Source organism: Bos javanicus, chromosome 1 (assembly GCF_032452875.1).
Source record: "Bos javanicus breed banteng chromosome 1, ARS-OSU_banteng_1.0, whole genome shotgun sequence".
Lineage (NCBI taxonomy): Eukaryota > Metazoa > Chordata > Mammalia > Artiodactyla > Bovidae > Bos > Bos javanicus.
The window spans coordinates 146,162,841-146,182,390 of record NC_083868.1 but is presented as its reverse complement, the minus strand read 5'-3'; the positions used below and the strand labels follow the sequence as shown (position 1 = coordinate 146,182,390).

General features: G+C 41.0%; 1 protein-coding gene across 5 annotated transcripts in view; it reads right to left on the bottom strand.

The window, feature by feature from the left end:
• The window catches only part of PRMT2 (protein arginine methyltransferase 2), a 45,532-nt gene that overhangs the window by 16,373 nt on the left and 9,609 nt on the right, over positions 1–19,550 (bottom strand). For 4 of the 5 annotated variants that reach the window (XM_061424248.1, XM_061424254.1, XM_061424272.1 and 1 more), the window contains exons 1-4: positions 8,640–8,827; positions 7,359–7,455; positions 2,522–2,629; positions 1,590–1,772 (exon numbers count right to left, since the gene is read on the bottom strand). In XM_061424248.1, coding sequence (XP_061280232.1) covers positions 1,590–1,772; positions 2,522–2,629; positions 7,359–7,455; positions 8,640–8,812 — 561 coding nt within the window. In that variant the 5' untranslated portion in view covers positions 8,813–8,827. Of the gene's footprint in view, positions 1–1,589; positions 1,773–2,521; positions 2,630–7,358; positions 7,456–8,639; positions 8,828–19,550 lie in introns of those variants that run through there. The other variant, XM_061424263.1, reaches the window with a different exon arrangement.

The following is a 19,550-nucleotide window of genomic DNA, read 5'->3' as shown; positions in this document are numbered from 1 at the left end:
TGGATGTGAGAGCTGGACCATAAGAAAGTCTGAGAACCAAAGAATTGATGCTATTGAACTATGGTGCTGGAGAAGACTCCTGAGAGTCCCTTGGACAGCAAGGAGATTAAACCAGTTAATCCTGAAGGAGAGCAATCCTGAATATTCATTGGAAGGACTGATGCTGAAGCTCCCATACTATGGCCACCTGATGCCAAGAGCTGACTCATTAGAAAAGACCCTGATGCTGGGAAAGACTGAGGGCAGGAGGAGAAGGGGACAACAGAGGATGAGATGGTTGGATAGTATGAATTTAGACATGAATTTGAGCAACAGGACGTGAACTTGGGCAAACTCCAGTAGCTGGTGAGGGACAGGGAGGCCTGGTATGCTGCAGTCCATGGGGGTCACAAAGAGTTGAACGTGACTGAGAGACTGAACAACAAGCATGTACACGCGTCAGTGGTTTTTCATTTACTTTAACATTTTTAATGATCCAATAGGATGGGGGCTTCCCAGGTGGCTCAGGGGTAAAGAATCTGTCTACCAATGCAGGAGACACAAGAGATGAGGGTAAGATCCCTGGGTCATGAAGATCCCCTGGAGCGGGAAATGGCAACCCACTCCAGTATTCTTGCCTGTGAAATCCCATGGACAAAGCAGCCTGATGGGCTACAGCCCATGGGATCACAGAGAGTTGGACACCACTGAGCACACACATGCAGAATACATATCTACAAAAAAGTACACGAAAAAGCACCTGTAGATTTCACCCAACATAGCAACAGTGCAAACGCTCTTGTACCCACACCCACTCGGAACCCTGCCAGCACCCCAGGCCTTCCCACCTGGCCTCACCAAACACGGACCCCTTTTACCGGTAACCATCATCCGAATTCTAAGGGGAATCCAGTCCCTGATCTCCAGATCCACCACTTTAACACACATTCACAAACAACACCTTTTAATGTCGCCTTATTAACCTTACAGGACTGAATCTACCGTATTTGAAACGTTCATCATTCAAGTATCTATTTTATTTAGTCTAAAATATAAACAGAGTTGTCTGGACCATAGGACTTTGGGTCGTTATTCACACTGGAAAAAACCAAACTAATAAGCTAGTTATTTATAGGTAAAACTACTGATTTACACAACTTTTTACATTTTATTTTTACAGTAATATTTACTACTTTTTTTTAAACACTGAGAAAAGTTTAAAATTCCATTGCTCAGATAGTATCTCTAAACCAGGAATTGGTACATTACAGCCAATCCAGTCCATCACCTGCTTTTGTATGGCCTGCAAGCCAGGATTGGCTTTTACATTTTTAAATGGTTTTTAAAAATCCAAAAACACGACACATGAAATCATATGGAAGGCAAATTTCAGTGTCTATAATGTTTTATTGGAACGCAGACCTGCTCACTGAAATTTTTAAGTCTGCTTCAGCACTTGGATGGCAGAGCTGAGCAGCTGAGCTGAAGAAAACATCTGCAGGCCCCATTCTGAACAGTTGAGCTGAAGCCCGGAAATTATTTTTGAAGTTAGAACTTAAAACCAGAGAGTGGCAAGCGGCTCCGCCTGGCTGGGCGGGCAGGAGGCATACCAGGGTTCCATAGCTGCCGAAGTACTCCTCATCCTGCCAGGAATCCTCGGGGTCCCAGTCTTCCAGCTGCTTCCCCAGGTGGTTCGCCGGGATGTACCCACAGCAGCCCGCACGCTCGCCCCACCACCAGTCTGCAGTGGTTTGTCTCAGGATGAGGATCTTTTCTCCTCTCAAAAAGCTGAGCTAGAGAAACACATATAGAAATGAAAACTAAAGAAAAACCTGCAGTTGGTATTTCAGTTGTGGCTCAGTGATAAACCTCCATCACTGGTCCCAAATCACAGCAATTGCAGTAAGGAGTCCATGGGAAGGACATCAACTGACAGTCTGAAAATCACACTAGCATTTCGAGATTTCTGAGGAAATCTACAAGAAACAAAAGCAGACCTTAACAAGAAAGATCAAACATTTTCGAACAGCTTGAATTTCTTAGAAGAGAATTCCTAACAGCCCCTTCACCGTAACTCAGCTAGGTGGAAGCAGACCTTAACAAGAAAGATCAAACATTTTCGAACAGCTTGAATTTCTTAGAAGAGAATTCCTAACAGCCCCTTCACCGTAACTCAGCTAGGTGGTAACGGATTCAGTTGCTGGAGGCTTACGCTAAGAAATTACTATTACACAGTAAAGAAAGCTGCATCAGGTAGATGTTTTTATTTTACACCCAATTTTCCTTCACTAAATAGGTTACAAGTAAGGGTTTCAAAGCAGAAGGTGAAGCAGGTACCTCCTCTCCCACCCCATTCCTCACCCAAGGATCCTACACATCAGGCTTCGGACCTGAATCTGTTAGGCTGGAAGGGTCACAGGTGGGTCTTCTGTTGCTGTGAAGTATCTGAATACCTCTCTATTTCAATCTGCTGACTTCTGCATTGACATTAATCCTGCCACTGAACATGCTGAACCCACAAAGAATAAACCCACATGGCTACCTGCGTCTCATCGGTGGCAGAATAGTCTGCGATGGCCACGAACTCCTCCGGATGCACAGCCCCCTGGAGGTGCTCCTCCTCAGCCTGCGTGGTAGGGTCCTCCTCCTCCTGATCAGAGCAAGGGAGAAAGGGAGGTGATGGGGGCAGCCATTCCTCTCCCTTCCTCTCTGCCTCTCTCTGCCTCTCTGTCCGTCTCTGTCACTCTTCATCTCTCTACTCGATTCTTTTCCACTCACTCTCATCCCATTCAGCTCCACTCTTGCTGCCACTGGCTCCCCACCACCCCCTATCCTCAGCTGCCTACTGTCCATGTAGAGCATGGAGCGGCAGGAGGTCCCCACACCTCTCCATGCTCATGTCACACCTGTGCCCGCACACGTACATACGTACACACTCAGTTTATTTTTTCTATTGACCTAGCTTTCTGTCAAAGATTGCACAGCCACTTTTTAAATTTTTTTTCTTTTTTCACTCACATAATACCTTGCGGAAAACTCCCCACCTGCAGAACTCTAACTTATAATTGGCTACTTAACATTACACAGCAGAATTCTGCCTGAGTCTTCAGTCGTCCTTTACTGATGGACTTTCTCTATGTCCACAAACATCTGCACACATTTATCCTGACACGATGACATTTTGTCTCTATGGGATAGACTGACATGGCTGAAACACAGGCACAGTTTTCATTCAAACATTTGTCAGGTTCTTTCCACAAAGGGTGAGGCACTTCACCAGCAGTGCATGGGGTGACTGACTTGAGTTTTTGCAGAGTGCTATGTGTAAAGACTCCAGAAAGGGTAAATATGTGGGGAAACACTATTACTTACACTTTATAAAGAAGACTTCTGATAGTACAGAGAAACAGCAATAACTTATTGTGGGGTTTATAACATATATAGAAGTAAAACATGTTACAACACAGCACAAAAATAGGGGCTGGTAAATGGAACTAATTTGGAGGATTCTTACATTGTCAGTTCAGTTCAGTAGCTTAGTCATGTCTGACTGTGACCCCATGAATCACAGCATGCCAGGCCTCCCTGTCCATCACCAACTCCCGGAGTTCACTCAAACTCATGTCCATCGAGTCAGTGATGCCATCCAGCCATCTCATCCTCTGTCGTCCCCTTCTCTTCCTGCCCCTAATACCTCCCAGCATCAGAGTCTTTTCCAATGAGTCAACTCTTCACGAGGTAGCCAAAGTATTGGGGTTTCAGTTTCAGCATCAGTCCTTCCAATGAACACCCAGGACTGGTCTCCTTTAGGATGGACTGGTTGGATCTCCTTGCAGTCCAAGGGACTCTCAAGAGTCTTCTCCAACACCACAGTTCAAAAGCATCAATTCTTCGGTGCTCAGCTTTATTCACAGTCCAACTCTCACATCCATACATGACCACTGGAAAAACCATAGCCTTGACTAGATGGGCCTTTGTTGGCAAAGTAATGTCTCTGCTTTTCAATATGCTATCTAGGTTGTTCATAACTTTCCCTCCAAGGAGTAAGCATCTTTTAATTTCATGGCTGCAATCACCATCTGCGGTGATTTTGGAGCCCAGAAAAATATAGTCTGACACTGTTTCCACTGTTTCCCCATCTATTTCCCATGAAGTGACGGGACCAGATGCCATGATCTTAGTTGTGAAGAGGTCAAAAAAAAAAAAAAAAGATTGGGATAGGTTAAGGATACACAACATAATTTCTTGGGTAACCACTAGAATGATATAAAAAGGTACTGCTAAAAAGTTAATCGAGGAGATAACATGGAATTATAGAAAATATTTTATTAATCTAAAAGGCAAGATTGGAAAAAGGTACAAAGGAAGAACTGTGACAAAAAGGAACAAACAGCAAGATGTTAGACTCATTATGTTAAATGTTAACAGACTGAACACTCTAATTAAATGGCAAAAATTACCTAACAGGAAAATAAAAGACACAACTACAGGCTCTTTACAAGAGGAATACTTTAAATATATAGAATTAGACTAGTTGAAAATATAGATATATATGTGTCTGTGTGCCATGCAAACACTAACCGTTAAGAAAGCTGGTACAGCTAAATTAATATAAGACAAAGTAGATGCTAGGCAAGAAGTATTAATAGGGAAAAAGAGAGACTTCATAAAAATAAAAGGGTCAACTAACCTAGTAAACAAATACTAACCTAAACATATGTACCAAGTAACAGAGATTCAAAATATATGAAGCAAAAAGTGACAGATCCAAATGGAAGTAACAAAAAAAAAAGACAAATCACAGCAGAGATTTTTGAAACTCATCTCTCTCAGTATTTGACAGAACAAATGGACAAAACATCAGATGGAATCCAGAGATTTGAGCAATACTAATGACCCATATGACGGTGATGACACCCTGATAGCTCAGTTGGTAAAGAATCCACCTGCAATGCAGGAGACCCCTGCTCGATTCCTGGGTGGGGAAGATCCACAGAAGAAGGGATAGGTTACCCACTCCAGTATTCTTGGGCTTCCCTTGTGGCTCAGCTAGTAAAGAATCCACTTGCAATGTGGGAGACCTGGGTTCGATCTCTAGAAGGGAAATGTCACCTGTTCCAGTGTTCTGGTCTGAAGAATTCCATGGACTATATAGCCCATGGGGTCGCAAAGAGTTGGACACAAGTAAGAAACTTAGGGGAAAAAAAAAATGACCCATCTGACAGTGACAACACTGGACACTACACCCGACAACTGCAGGATGACTTAGTCTCTGAAAGTGTACACGCAGCATCCAAGGCCAAACAGGGTCTTACAGTGAGACCATACAGCTTACAATGAGACCAGTGTAAGGCCAAATAGGCCTTACAATGAGACCATAAAGCAGGCATGAGTAAATTTCCAAAGACTGAAATGTTGCATTTTCAGACCAAACATTAAGTAAAACCAAAAGTAATAACAAAAATATAAAATTTCCCAAATGTCTAGAAATTAAGCAACATACTCTGGATAGCCCAGAAAATTTTAAATTTCCTCCCCTTAGGTAAATTCTAAAAAGCACACACAAACAATATCATATATTGCTCAAAGATACCTACATAAGGTATAAAAGCATAAAAAATGGTCCAGAAACACAAAGATCAATTCATAATTTATAGTAGTGTTTGCCCTTGAGATAGAAGAAGAATGGGACTGGGGAACAGACTTTATTCATGGTTTTCTCATTCATTCATATTTATATATATATACACATACTTATATTCTTTAGTAAATATGACAAAATGTTAGCAAGTTTCCATTTCTCTGTAATATGTAATTTTTTGCAGTATTATTCTATAAATACTGTCACCCTGCTTATTTAACTTATATGCAGAGTATAGCATGAGAAATGCTGGATGAAGCACAAGCTGGAATCAAGATTGCCGGGAGAAATATCAGTAACCTCAGATATGCAGATGACACCAACCCTTATGACAGAAAGCGAAGAACTAAAGAGCCTCTTGATGAAAGTGAAAGAGGAGAGTGAAAAAGTTGGCTTAAAGCTCAACATTCAGAAAACTAAGATCATGGCATCTGGTCCCATCACTTCATGGCATATAGATGGGGAAACAGTGGCTGACTTTATTTTGGGGGGCTCCAAATTGACTGCAGATGGTGACTGCAGCCATGAAATTAAAAGACACTTACTCCTTGGAAGGAAAGTTATGACCAACCTAGACAGCATATTAATAAGTAGAGACGTTACTTTGCCAACAAAGGTCCATCTAGTCAAGGCTATGGTTTTTCCAGTAGTCATGTATGGATGTGAGAGCTGGACTATAAAGAAAGCTGAGCACAGAAGAATTGATGTTTTTGAACTGTGGTATTGAAGAAGACTCTTGAGAGTCCCTTGGACTGCAAGGAGATCCAACGAGTCTGCCCTAAAGGAAATCAGTCCTGAATATTCATTGGAAGGACTGATGTTGAAGCTGAAACTCCAATACTTTGGCCTCCTGATGTGAAGAACTGACTCATTTGAAAAGTCCCTGATGCTGGGAAAGATTGAAGGTGGGAGGAGAAGGGACGACAGAGGATGAGATGGTTGGATGGCATCACCAAGTCAATGGACTTGAGTTTGAGTAAACTCTGGGAGTTGGTGATAGACAGGGAGGCCTGGTGTGCTGTCCATGGGGTCCCAAAGAGTCGGATACAACTGAGTGACTGAACTGAACTGATTCTATAAATGTTCCAGTACTTTTTAATTTCTCAAAAGAAAATTAAGACATCCACAAAATTAAAACATTTTATAATTTTAAGAAACAGATAAGTGAAATGATCCAACTACAAATAAAATTCTATATATAAAAGCCACATGAATTTAGAACAATAATTAGAATGAAAAGAGAAAAAAGAAACGTCAAAATTGATATCACAGACATGAAAATGTTTTTAAAAAAACACTATTTATTATTCTGTTTTTTAATTTTACATAATCAACATTCCTTGAAATTTAAGGTGACTTTTTTTTTTTACTGTTAACTTGAATGATACGTGTTACAAGCAGAAAATAAGCATAAATATATAAATCTTTTATAATATCCAACCCGTGTCTAATATATTCTGTCTGGGATGTTTTTAACAACTAAAAAAAACCTGTGCTTGCTTCACCAGCTCAACTGTCAAAAATGGAACCCTAGATTCCTGGGAGGTATTTACAATGCCCAATTCAGAATGTCCTGTGTGACCTCACAGCGCACTTCCTCTGTTTAAGCAGCCCCTGGTTAGTGGCCACCTTCCAAGGTCCAAGGAAATCATCATCACTTCGTGACTGAGTGAGCTCCACTCTCTGTAATGGTCCCAGTCTTTAAACACAAGTTCTCGAATAGCAGAACCGAAATTACCTGCAACTCATTTCTGGGGCAGTCACCTGGTGTTGCCATGGTTCCTTTGGGATCTGTACATAACTGCTGCTTTAATGTTTCATTTTCCCCTTCATTTCTATTTTTTAAAAAAGAGAAAATGAGAAAACGCTTGTTATGTTGCATCATAATGTTCACTTCTCTTTTAAGGTCCATGAAAAAGGTCTTCTACCAAATGGAATGTGAAGAATGAATGGAAATGAAATTTATAAACACAACTCTTACAAAATCAACTGAAAACATTTAAAATTTATGAACTCCAAACAGTGTATATTTTCATCACTAGCCTTCAAAGTGTTAATTGTTTATTGGCCAAAGCCTGTTACTTTCTCTTAGATCACTGGGAAAATTTAAAACAATAAATTGATGTCAACCCTTAACCTGGAACCCTGACAACTGTGACTCCAATTAAAATTTCTTATCTGGGGCTTTAAAACGTTTCCACTAACAGGAACCAAGGTCTGCACCTCCCAGAGACTTATCAGTTTCAATCTTATTCTTTCAGTGACAGTGTAACTCACATCGTGCTCTGCTATGGATGTGTGTTTTTTCAGTTACGCAGCAATTCCTCGTTTGAAATGAGTGCTTCACATTATCAGTCAATACCTAGTACTTGTTTTTGTGACGTTTATAATTACAAATACTAATACACATACATTGCATTTTCACTGGAAACTGCATTGAGGCCAGGATGGGGCGGGGCCGGAAGATGAGGTGTGGCCGTATTGATGGATGGGGACAGGGTGGGCGGGGTGGAATAATAGGGCGGTGCTCGGCTAAGGGGCGGGGCACGGTTGGGGGACAGGGCCCTGAAGGGCAGGTGGCCCGTGGCCTAGAGAGAGAAATAGGGGAAGGGAGGATGAAGGGAGGGGCGGGGCGTGATGCAAGAGCGGAATGAGTAGTGGGGGAAGAGAATGGGACCTGCGCTCGGAGAGGGTAGTCCCGGATGCCAAAGACAGACGGGAAAGTGGGCGTGGCTGTAGGAGGGGCGGGCACTGTGGGCGTGGTTGGGAAGACAGCCGGGCAGTAAGGCAAAGGGTGCGGGGTCGTGGGCGTGGCGCGATGGGGGCGTGGCCTTGTGGGCGGGGCGCCGAGCCAGTGGTCAGGGGCTAGCAGAAGCAGGAAGGCGCGGGGATCCCGGGAAGGAGAACGGCGGCCTCGGTGCGCCGGCTGACGCACACCTCGGGAGTGTACTCCCCCCTCCCCTGTCATGTCCAGCTTTACGTGCGGTCCAGTCGCCCGAGCTGCCCACGGGAAACCTACCTCAGTTGCGTTTCTCCGCTGAGGTCGGCGTCCACACCTCCGGAAAGGAGTGGAAGCCAGCACCCACCAAGAAACAAGCCACCGCCCTCTGCCCGCGCAGGCGCTCTGTGAACACACTGTCCCCCCCAACCCCGCCGTGGAAGGCCCCGCCCTGGAACCGGCTCGGCGAGCATGCGCCACCGTCCACGCCCACCCCCTAGTCTGGAGAGTGAGCCAACGCCCTGAACTGCGCAGGCGCCGTGCGCTGGCGCGCATCCTGGAGAAGACTCAGTCCTAGGTGGATCTCCCTGCGCAAGCTCGTTTTGAGGTCCCGCCTTCGGTTGTCGCGCGAGCTCGGGCTCTGCGCTCGGATGCCGGCTCGTGTTCGAGCTCGCGTCCCATGGGGCGGGGAGTCAGACGGCGGGGGGTGGGCGACGTCCTGGTCCGGGGTCAGAAACCGGCTGGGAGTGACAGAAATGGCTGATTTCCGCCGGAGCAGGACCGAGAAAGTTTTCCTGTTCTTTTCTTGTAATAATTCAGTAACCTTCGCAACCACACTGTGAAGTGTAAATCCTGTGTCATTCTTTCCAGGGCAGGGGGTGGCTGGAGCTGGAAAGGTAGAAGGAGGTGGTCAAAATCCTAGAGAAAGTAGGGCGGTGGGGGTCGCGGTCGAGTAGACGGGTGGGTGTAGTCAGATTCACAGGATGACGTTTCGGCGCATATATGCTGGTGATCGTTGCACAGAAATGTAAATTATTTAATACCACTGACTGTAGACTTTGGGATTGGAATGAAAACTGACCTTTACCAGTCCTGTGGCCGCTGCTGAGTTTTCCAAATTTGCTGACATATATATTGATTGCAGCACTTTCACGGCATCATCTTTCAGGATTTGAAATAGCTCAACTGGAATTCCATCACCTCCACTAGCTTTGTTCCTAGTGATGCTTTCTAAGGCCCACTTGACTGCACATTCCAGGATGTCTGGCTCTAGGTGACTGATCACACCATCGTGATTATCTGGGTTGAGAAGATCTTTTTTGTACAGTTCTTCTGTGTATTCTTGCCACCTCTTCTTAATATCTTCTGCTTCTGTTAGGTCCATACCATTTCTGTCCTTTATCAAGCCCATCTTTGCATGAAATGTTCCCTTGGTATCTCTAATTTTTTTGAAGAGATCTCTAGTCTCCCATTCTGTTGTTTTCCTCTATTTCTTTGCATGGATCGCTGAGGAAGAGTTTCTTATCTCTCCTTGCTATTCTTTGGAACTCTGCATTCAGATACTTATATCTTTCCTTTTCTCCTTTGCTTTTCGCTTCGCTTCTTTTCACAGCTATTTGTAAGGCCTCCTCAGACAGCCATTTTGCTTTTTTGCATTTCTTTTCCATGCGGATGGTCTTGATTACTGTCTCCTGTACAATGTCACGAACCTCCGTCCATAGTTCATCAGGTACTCTATCAGATCTAGTCCCTTAAATTTATTTCTCACTTCCACTGTATAATCATAGGGATTGGATTTAGGTCATACCTGAATGGTCTAGTGGTTTTCCCTACTTTCTTCCATTTCAGTCTGAATTTGGCAATAAGGAGTTCATCATCTGAGCCACAGGCAGCTCCCAGTCTTGTTTTTGTTGACTGTATAGAGCTTCTCCATCTTTGGCTACAAAGAATATAATCAATCTGATTTCGGTGTTGAGCATCTGGTGATGTCTATGTGTGCAGGAGATCCAAACAGTCCATTCTGAAGGAGACCAGTCCTGGGTGTTCATTGGAAGGACTGATGCTAAAGCTGAAACTCCAGTACTTTGGCCACCTCATGCGAAGAGTTGACTCATTGGAAAAGACTCTGATCCTGGGAGGGATTGGGGGCAGAAGGAGAAGGGATGAAAGAGGATGAGACGGCTGGATGCCATCACCAACGTGATGGACATGAGTTTGAGTGAACTCTGGGAGTTGGTGATGGACAGGGAGGCCTGGCGTGCTGCGATTCATGGGGTCGCAAAGAGCTGGACACGACTGAGTGACTGAACTGAACTGTAGACTTATAAATGGTTAAGGTAATAAATTTGTGTATTTCATCATTGAAAAACAGCAGGAACACAAATTAGCAGTATAAGGAATGAAAAAGGAAATACAGATGCTATAGATTTTTTTAAAGATAATAAACTGATATTATGAAACTTTGTCCAAAAAAGTTAATAAATTAGATTCCTTGAACAACTTGCCAAAACTGAGCAGGAATAGTTAGGATAGCTGCATAGTTCTAGATCTTCTAAAAGAAATGATTTCATTATTTAAAATCTTACAATGAATGCTCCAGGAGAAGACAGCTTCACTATTAAATGCTTCCAAATATATAAGGAAAAATAATAATAGTGTTACACAAATTCTTCCAGAAACTAGAGAAAACTGAAATACTTCATAACTGGTTCTATGAGGCCAGCATCGCCCTGCTATAAAATACTGTTAAGGCAGAAAGAAGTTAAAATGGCTGCAACAGAGAGCTTTACTCAGCATGCAGTTCCACGGAGCTAAGGCATAGCCCACAGCAGCTGAAGGACAGTGCACCCTGAGAAGATTTCAGGGCTTAGCAGTCTATGGTTTGGATACACAGGCCTCTAGATGCATATCTCAGGAAGAATTTCAGTGAACCAGATCCCTGCATCCTCCCATACATAAGAAAAGTACTAAAATCACGAACTTGAGATATCTGTTCTTTGTGATTAACAGTAATGTTTTACCAAGATACATGCTTGACTCCTTCTATTCCCAGGCCAAAATTCTATATAAACTGGCTCCTCCCTTACCTCTTTGGAGCAGTTTCCTCAGAGCCACTAAGAGGCTGTCTCCCAAGACATAGTGCTCAGCAAGACCCTGACTAAAGCTTAAACTCACAACTTTTATCTTGTGTGTCTTTCTTTAACTGAACATAAGTAAAAGTAATCCAATAATATATAAAATGATTGTCATGACCGAGTGTGGTTTATACTAGAAATGACAGAATGTTTAACATTTAAAAATCAATATTCTTTCCACATTACAGATTATTAGGGGAAAACATATGAGGACTACATAGGTGCTAGAGAAAAACATTTCATAAAATTCAAGACCCACCAAACTCTCACAAAACTAGAAATAGAAATGTCTAATTATAAATATATATGCACCCAACACGGGAGCACCGCAGTATGTAAGACAAATGCTAACAAGTATGAAAGGAGAAATTAACAATAACACAATAATAGTGGGAGACTTTAATACCCCACTCACACCTATGGATAGATCAACTAAACAGAAAATTAACAAGGAAACACAAACTTTAAATGATACAATAGACCAGTTAGACCTAATTGATATCTATAGGACATTTCATCCCAAAACAATGAATTTCACCTTTTTCTCAAGCGCACATGGAACCTTCTCCAAGATAGATCACATCCTGGGCCATAAAGCTAGCCTTGGTAAATTCAAAAAAATAGAAATCATTCCAAGCATCTTTTCTGACCACAATGCAGTAAGATTAGATCTCAATTACAGGAGAAAAACGATTAAAAATTCCAACATATGGAGGCTGAACAACACGCTGCTGAATAACCAACAAATCACAGAAGAAATCAAAAAAGAAATCAAAATTTGCATAGAAACGAATGAAAATGAAAACACAACAACCCAAAACCTGTGGGACACGGTAAAAGCAGTCCTAAGGGGAAAGTTCATAGCAATACAGGCACACCTCAAGAAACAAGAAAAAAGTCAAATAAATAACCAAACTCTACACCTAAAGCAACTAGAAAAGGAAGAAATGAAGAACCCCAGGGTTAGTAGAAGGAAAGAAATCTTAAAAATTAGAGCAGAAATAAATGCAAAAGAAACAAAAGAGACCATAGCAAAAATCAACAAAACCAAAAGCTGGTTCTTTGAAAGGGTAAATAAAATTGACAAACCATTAGCCAGACTCATCAAGAAACAAAGGGAGAAAAATCAAATCAATAAAATTAGAAATGAAAATGGAGAGATCACAACAGACAACACAGAAATACAAAGGATCATAAGAGACTACTATCAACAATTATATGCCAATAAAATGGACAACGTGGAAGAAATGGACAAATTCTTAGAAAAGTACAACTTTCCAAAACTCGACCAGGAAGAAATAGAAAATCTTAACAGACCCATCACAAGCACGGAAATTGAAACTGTAATCAAAAATCCTCCAGCAAACAAAAGCCCAGGTCCAGATGCCTTCACAGCTGAATTCTACCAAAAATTTAGAGAAGAGCTAACACCTATCCTGCTCAAACTCTTCCAGAAAATTGCAGAGGAAGGTAAACTTCCAAACCCATTCTATGAGGCCACCATCACCCTAATACCAAAACCTGACAAAGATCCCACAAAAAAAGAAAACTACAGGCGAATATCACTGATGAACATAGATGCAAAAATCCTTAACAAAATTCTAGCAATCAGAATCCAACAACACATTAAAAAGATCATACACCATGACCAAGTGGGCTTTATCCCAGGGATGCAAGGATTCTTCAATATCCGCAAATCAATCAATGTAATACACCACATTAACAAATTGAAAAATAAAAACCATATGATTATCTCAATAGATGCAGAGAAAGCCTTTGACAAAATTCAACATCCATTTATGATAAAAACTCTCCAGAAAGCAGGAATAGAAGGAACATACCTCAACATAATAAAAGCTATACATGACAAACCCACAGCAAACATTATCCTCAATGGTGAAAAATTGAAAGCATTTCCTCTAAAGTCAGGAACAAGACAAGGGTGCCCACTTTCACCATTACTATTCAACATAGTTTTGGAAGTTTTGGCCACAGCAATCAGAGCAGAAAAAGAAATAAAAGGAATCCAAATTGGAAAAGAAGAAGTAAAACTCTCACTATTTGCAGATGACATGATCCTCTACATAGAAAACCCTAAAGACTCCACCAGAAAATTACTAGAACTAATCAATGACTATGGTAAAGTTGCAGGATATAAAATCAACACACAGAAATCCCTTGCATTCCTATACACTAATAATGAGAAAACAGAAAGAGAAATTAAAGAAACAATTCCATTCACCATTGCAACGGAAAGAATAAAATACTTAGGAATATATCTACCTAAAGAAACTAAAGACCTATATATAGAAAACTATAAAACACTGGTGAAAGAAATCAAAGAGGACACTAATAGATGGAGAAATATACCATGTTCATGGATTGGAAGAATCAATATAGTGAAAATGAGTATACTACCCAAAGCAATCTATAGATTCAATGCAATCCCTATCAAGCTACCAACAGTATTCTTCACAGAGCTAGAACAAATAATTTCACAATTTGTATGGAAATACAAAAAACCTCGAATAGCCAAAGCGATCTTGAGAAAGAAGAATGGAACTGGAGGAATCAACCTACCTGACTTCAGGCTCTACTACAAAGCCACAGTTATCAAGACAGTATGGTACTGGCACAAAGACAGAAATATAGATCAATGGAACAAAATAGAAAGCCCAGAGATAAATTCGCGCACATATGGACACCTTATCTTTGACAAAGGAGGCAAGAATATACAATGGATTAAAGACAATCTCTTTAACAAGTGGTGCTGGGAAAACTGGTCAACCACTTGTAAAAGAATGAAACTAGAACACTTTCTAACACCATACACAAAAATAAACTCAAAATGGATTAAAGATCTAAACATAAGACCAGAAACTATAAACCTCCTAGAGGAGAACATAGGCAAAACACTCTCTGACATACATCACAGCAGGATCCTCTATGACCCACCTCCCAGAATATCAGAAATAAAAGCAAAAATAAACAAATGGGACCTAATTAACCTTAAAAGCTTCTGCATATCAAAGGAAATTATCAGCAAGGTGAAAAGACAGCCTTCAGAATGGGAGAAAATAATAGCAAATGAAGCAACTGACAAACAACTAATCTCAAAAATATACAAGCAACTCCTACAGCTCAACTCCAGAAAAATAAATGACCCAATCAAAAAATGGGCCAAAGAACTAAATAGACATTTCTCCAAAGAAGACATACAGATGACTAACAAACACATGAAAAGATGCTCAACATCACTCATTATCAGAGAAATGCAAATCAAAACCACTATGAGGTACCATTTCACACCAGTCAGAATGGCTGCGATCCAAAAGTCTACAAATAATAAATGTTGGAGAGGGTGTGGAGAAAAGGGAACCCTCTTACACTGTTGGTGGGAATGCAAACTAGTACAGCCACTATGGAGAACAGTGTGGAGATTCCTTAAAAAACTGGAAATAGAACTGCCTTATGATCCAGCAATCCCACTGCTGGGCATACACACTGAGGAAACCAGAAGGGAAAGAGACACGTGTACCCCATTGTTCATCACAGCACTGTTTATAATAGCCAGGACATGGAAGCAACCTAGATGTCCATCAGCAGATGAATGGATAAGAAAGCAGTGGTACATATACACAATGGAGTATTACTCAGCCATTAAAAAGAATTCATTTGAATCAGTTCTAATGAGGTGGATGAAACTGGAGCCTATTATACAGAGTGAAGTAAGCCAGAAGGACAAACACCAATACAGTATACTAACGCATATATATGGAATTTAGAAAGATGGTAACAATAACCCTGTGTACGAGACAGCAAAAGAGACACTGATGTATGGAACAGTCTTATGGACTCTGTGGGAGAGGGAGAGGGTGGGAAGATTTGGGAGAATGGCATTGAAACATGTAAAATATCATGTATGAAACGAGATGCCAGTCCAGGTTCAATGCATGATACTGGATGCTTGGGGCTAGTGCACTGGGACAGCCCAGAGGGATGGTATGGGGAGGGAGGAGGGAGGAGGGTTCAGGATGGGGAGCACATGTATACCTGTGATGGATTCATTTTGATATTTGGCAAAACTAATACAATTATGTAAAGTTTAAAAATAAAATTAAATTAAAAAAAAAAGAAATGTCTTACTCTGTGAAATGACACACAATAATATTTAACAAAATAGTGAATGGTTTCCTCCTGGATTCAGGCACAAGACAAGATTATCCTCTATCACCTTGTCTATTCAATTGGCAGTCTTATTTAATGCAAGAAGGCTAGAGAAAGACAAAGAATGTGCAGACTAAACCGAAAAAATAAAACTGTCGTTAGTCACAGGTGGCATGATTGTGTATGCAGATAATCCAAGATAATCCACAAAAAAGTACTACAATTACAAGGTGAATTTCTAAGGTCCCGAAAAGAAGGCTCACTACGGCAACAACAGTTGGAAATCGTGATCTAAAAGTTTGTGTAGAATAGCACCAAGTAACATCAAGTGTCATCTGTCCTTTAGTAACTGAAAGAATGACTGGACAAACACACACACACAGGATACAGAAGGTCTAACAACACTGTCACACCCGTGTTTTAACTAACAATGAAAGTATCCAAAATATACCAAACAACTGCAGAGTACACCTTATTTTTAAGGTCATATGGAACGTTAACCAGGGCAGACCATAGATGCTCCATAAAATAAGTTGCAAAGGTTGAAATCTTAGAGTTTGTGTTCTGAACATAGTGAAATAAAATTATAAATCGATACAAATAGAAAAACAAATAGAAACATGTCCCAATGTTTGGAAATTAAGCAGCATGTCAGAGTAATCCATAGGTGAAAAGAAGAAACCAAAGAGATAACATTTTTAATTTCACACTGAATGTTAATGAAAATATACTGCTATGGACTGAATGTCTGCATAACTCCACAACTCAGACTAACCCCAAGGTGATGGTATTAGCAACCAGAGCATTTCAGATGAGACAAAAATCATGGTAGTACAGCCCTCATGAATGGGATTAATGCTTATATAAAACAGACCCTTAGTGGAAGTGAGAAATAGATTTAAGGGACTAGATCTGATAGACAGAGTGCCTGATGAACTATGGACGGAGGTTCGTGACATTGTACAGGAGACAGGGATCAAGACCATTCCCAGGAAAAAGAAATGCAAAAAAGCAAAATGGCTGTCTGAGGAGGCCTTACAAATAGCTGTGGAAAAAAGGGAAGCGAAAAGCAAAGGAGAAAAGGAAAGATATATCCATCTAAATGCAGAGTTTCAAAGAATAGCAAGGAGAGATAAGAAAGCCTTCCTCAGTGATCAGTGGAAAGATATAGAGGAAAACAATAGAGTGGGAAAGACTAGAGATCTCTTCAAAAAAATAAAAGATACCAAGGGAACATTTCATGCAAAGATGGGCTCAATAAAGAAATGGTATGGACCTAAGAGAAGCAGAAGATATTAAGAAGAGGTGGCAAGAATACACAGAAGAACTGTACAAAAAAGATCTTCACGACCCAGATAATCACGATGGTGTGATCAGTCACCTAGAGCCAGACATCCTGGAATGTGCAGTCAAGTGGGCCTTAGAAAGCATCACTAGGAACAAAGCTAGTGGAGGTGATGGAATTCCAGTTGAGCTATCTCAAAACCTGAAAGATGATGCTGTGAAAGTGCTGCACTCAATATGCCAGCAAATTTGGAAAACTCAGCAGTGGCCACAGGACTGGAAAAGGTCAGTTTTTATTCCAAAGAAAGGCAATGCCAAAGAATGCTCAAACTATCGCACAATTGCACTCATCTCACACGCTAGTAAAGTAATGCTTAAAATTCTCCAAGCCAGGCTTCAGGAATATGTAAACTGTGAACTTCCAGATGTTCAAGCTGGTTTTAGAAAAGGCAGAGGAACGAGAGATCAAATTGCCAACATCCGCTGGATCATTGAAAAAGCAAGAGAGTTCCAGAAAAACATCTATTTCTGGTTTATTGCCTGTGCCAAAGCCTTTGTGTGGATCACACTTAACTGTGGAAAATTCTGAAAGAGATGGGAATACCAGACCACCTGACCTGCCTCTTGAGAATTCTGTATGCAGGTCAGGAAGCAACAGTTAGAACTGGACATGGAACAACAGATTGGTTCCAAATAGGAAAAGGAGTACGTCAAGGCTGTATATTGTCACCCTGCTTATTTAACTTATACGCAGAATACATCATGAGAAACGCTGGGCTGCAAGAAGCACAAGCTGGAATCAGGATTGCCTGGAGAAATATCAATAACCTCAGATATGCAGATGACACCACCCTTATGGCAGAAAGTGAAGAAGAACTAAAGAGCCTCTTGATGAAAGTGAAAGAGGAGAGTGAAAAAGTTGGCTTAAAGCTCAACATTCAGAAAACTAAGATCATGGCATCTGGTTCCATAACTTCATGGCAAATAGATGGGGAGACAGAGGAAACAGTGGCTGACTTTATTTTGGGGGGCTCCAAAATCACTGAAGATGGTGATTGCAGCCATGAAATTAAAACACGCTTACTCCTTGGAAGGAAAGCTATGACCAACCTAGACAGCATATTAAAAAGCAGAGACATTACTTTGCCAAAAAAGGTCCATCTAGTCAAGGCTATGGTTTTTCCAGTAGTCATGTATGGATGTGAGAGTTGGACTATAAAGAAAACTGAGTGCTGAAGAATTGATGCTTTTGATCTGTGGTGTTGGAGAAGACTCTTGAGAGTCCCTTGGACTGCAAGGAGATCCAATCAGTCCATCCTAAAGGAGATCAGTCCTGAGTGTTCATTGGTAGGACTGATGTTGAAGCTGAAACTCCAACACTTTGGCCACCTGATGAGAAGAGCTGACTCATTTGAAAAGACCCTGATGCTGGGAAAGATTGAGGGCAGGAGGAGAAGGGGACGACAGAGGATGAGCTGGTTGGATGCATCACCGACACAAGGGACATGGGTTTGGGTGTACTCCGGGAGTTGGTGATGGACAGGGAGGCCTGGCATGCTGCGGTTCATGGGGTCGCAAAGAGTCGGACACGACTGAGCAACTGAAATGAGCTGAAAACAGACCCCAGGGAGCTCCCTATCCCATATATGAGGACATAGTGAGAAGACAGCTGTCTGTGACCCAAGAAGCCCTCACCAGACCCGGGAAGGGGGTGCCTTCATCTTGGACTTTCAGCCTCCACGACTGTGAGAAACAAATATTTCATGGTTTATAAGCCACATAGTTTATGGTCTTTTTGTTATAACAGTCCACTCAACTAAGACACATAGATTAAAATTGAGGTGGGGGGATGCAGATAAAGCAGAGTTTGGAGAGAAATTGATGCTTTCAATGCTTATGTTAGAATTAAAGAAAAATTTAATCCATGATCTAAACTTCCAACTTAAGCTAAAAGTAGAAAAGAAAAGCAAATTACAACCAAATTAAGTTACAGAAGAATATACTAGATATAAAAAAATTAATGGATGAGGAAACAATTGAAAACGTTAATAAAGACAAAAGTTGGCTCTCAGAAAACAATTTATAGAATTGACAAATTCCTAGCAATATTTATCAAGAGAAAAAAGATCGATCAATATTAGAAATGAAAAAGATATACAGAAGACTGTGACCCCAATGACACCAATGTTAAAAAGATAAATAGAAGACTGTGACCAGTTTTGTGCCAATACATCTGATAACCTGTATGAAATGGATAAATCCTTTAAAGCATAACTTAACAATACTGACTCAAGAGAAAAATTGAAATATATATATGTTTGTATATATAAATATATTTATATAAATTAGATCTTAAATTTTATTTTAAAAAATCCAACAAAGAAAATTCCTGTCCCAAACTGTTTAATGGATGAATTCTATGAAGTATATAGACAAGAAACACCAATGTCAACAAAAATTATTTCTTGTCAATAAGAAATAACGCCAATGGTTAATCTGCAAAAGAAAGGGAAATTTTTTGGAGCCAACCTGAGGATTACAACCCAGGAGACACTCTTTCCCACTTCTGGGAATTGTTTCCCCCATTAGAGGTCAAAGGATATAAATGTTTTTGAGACAAAAGCTT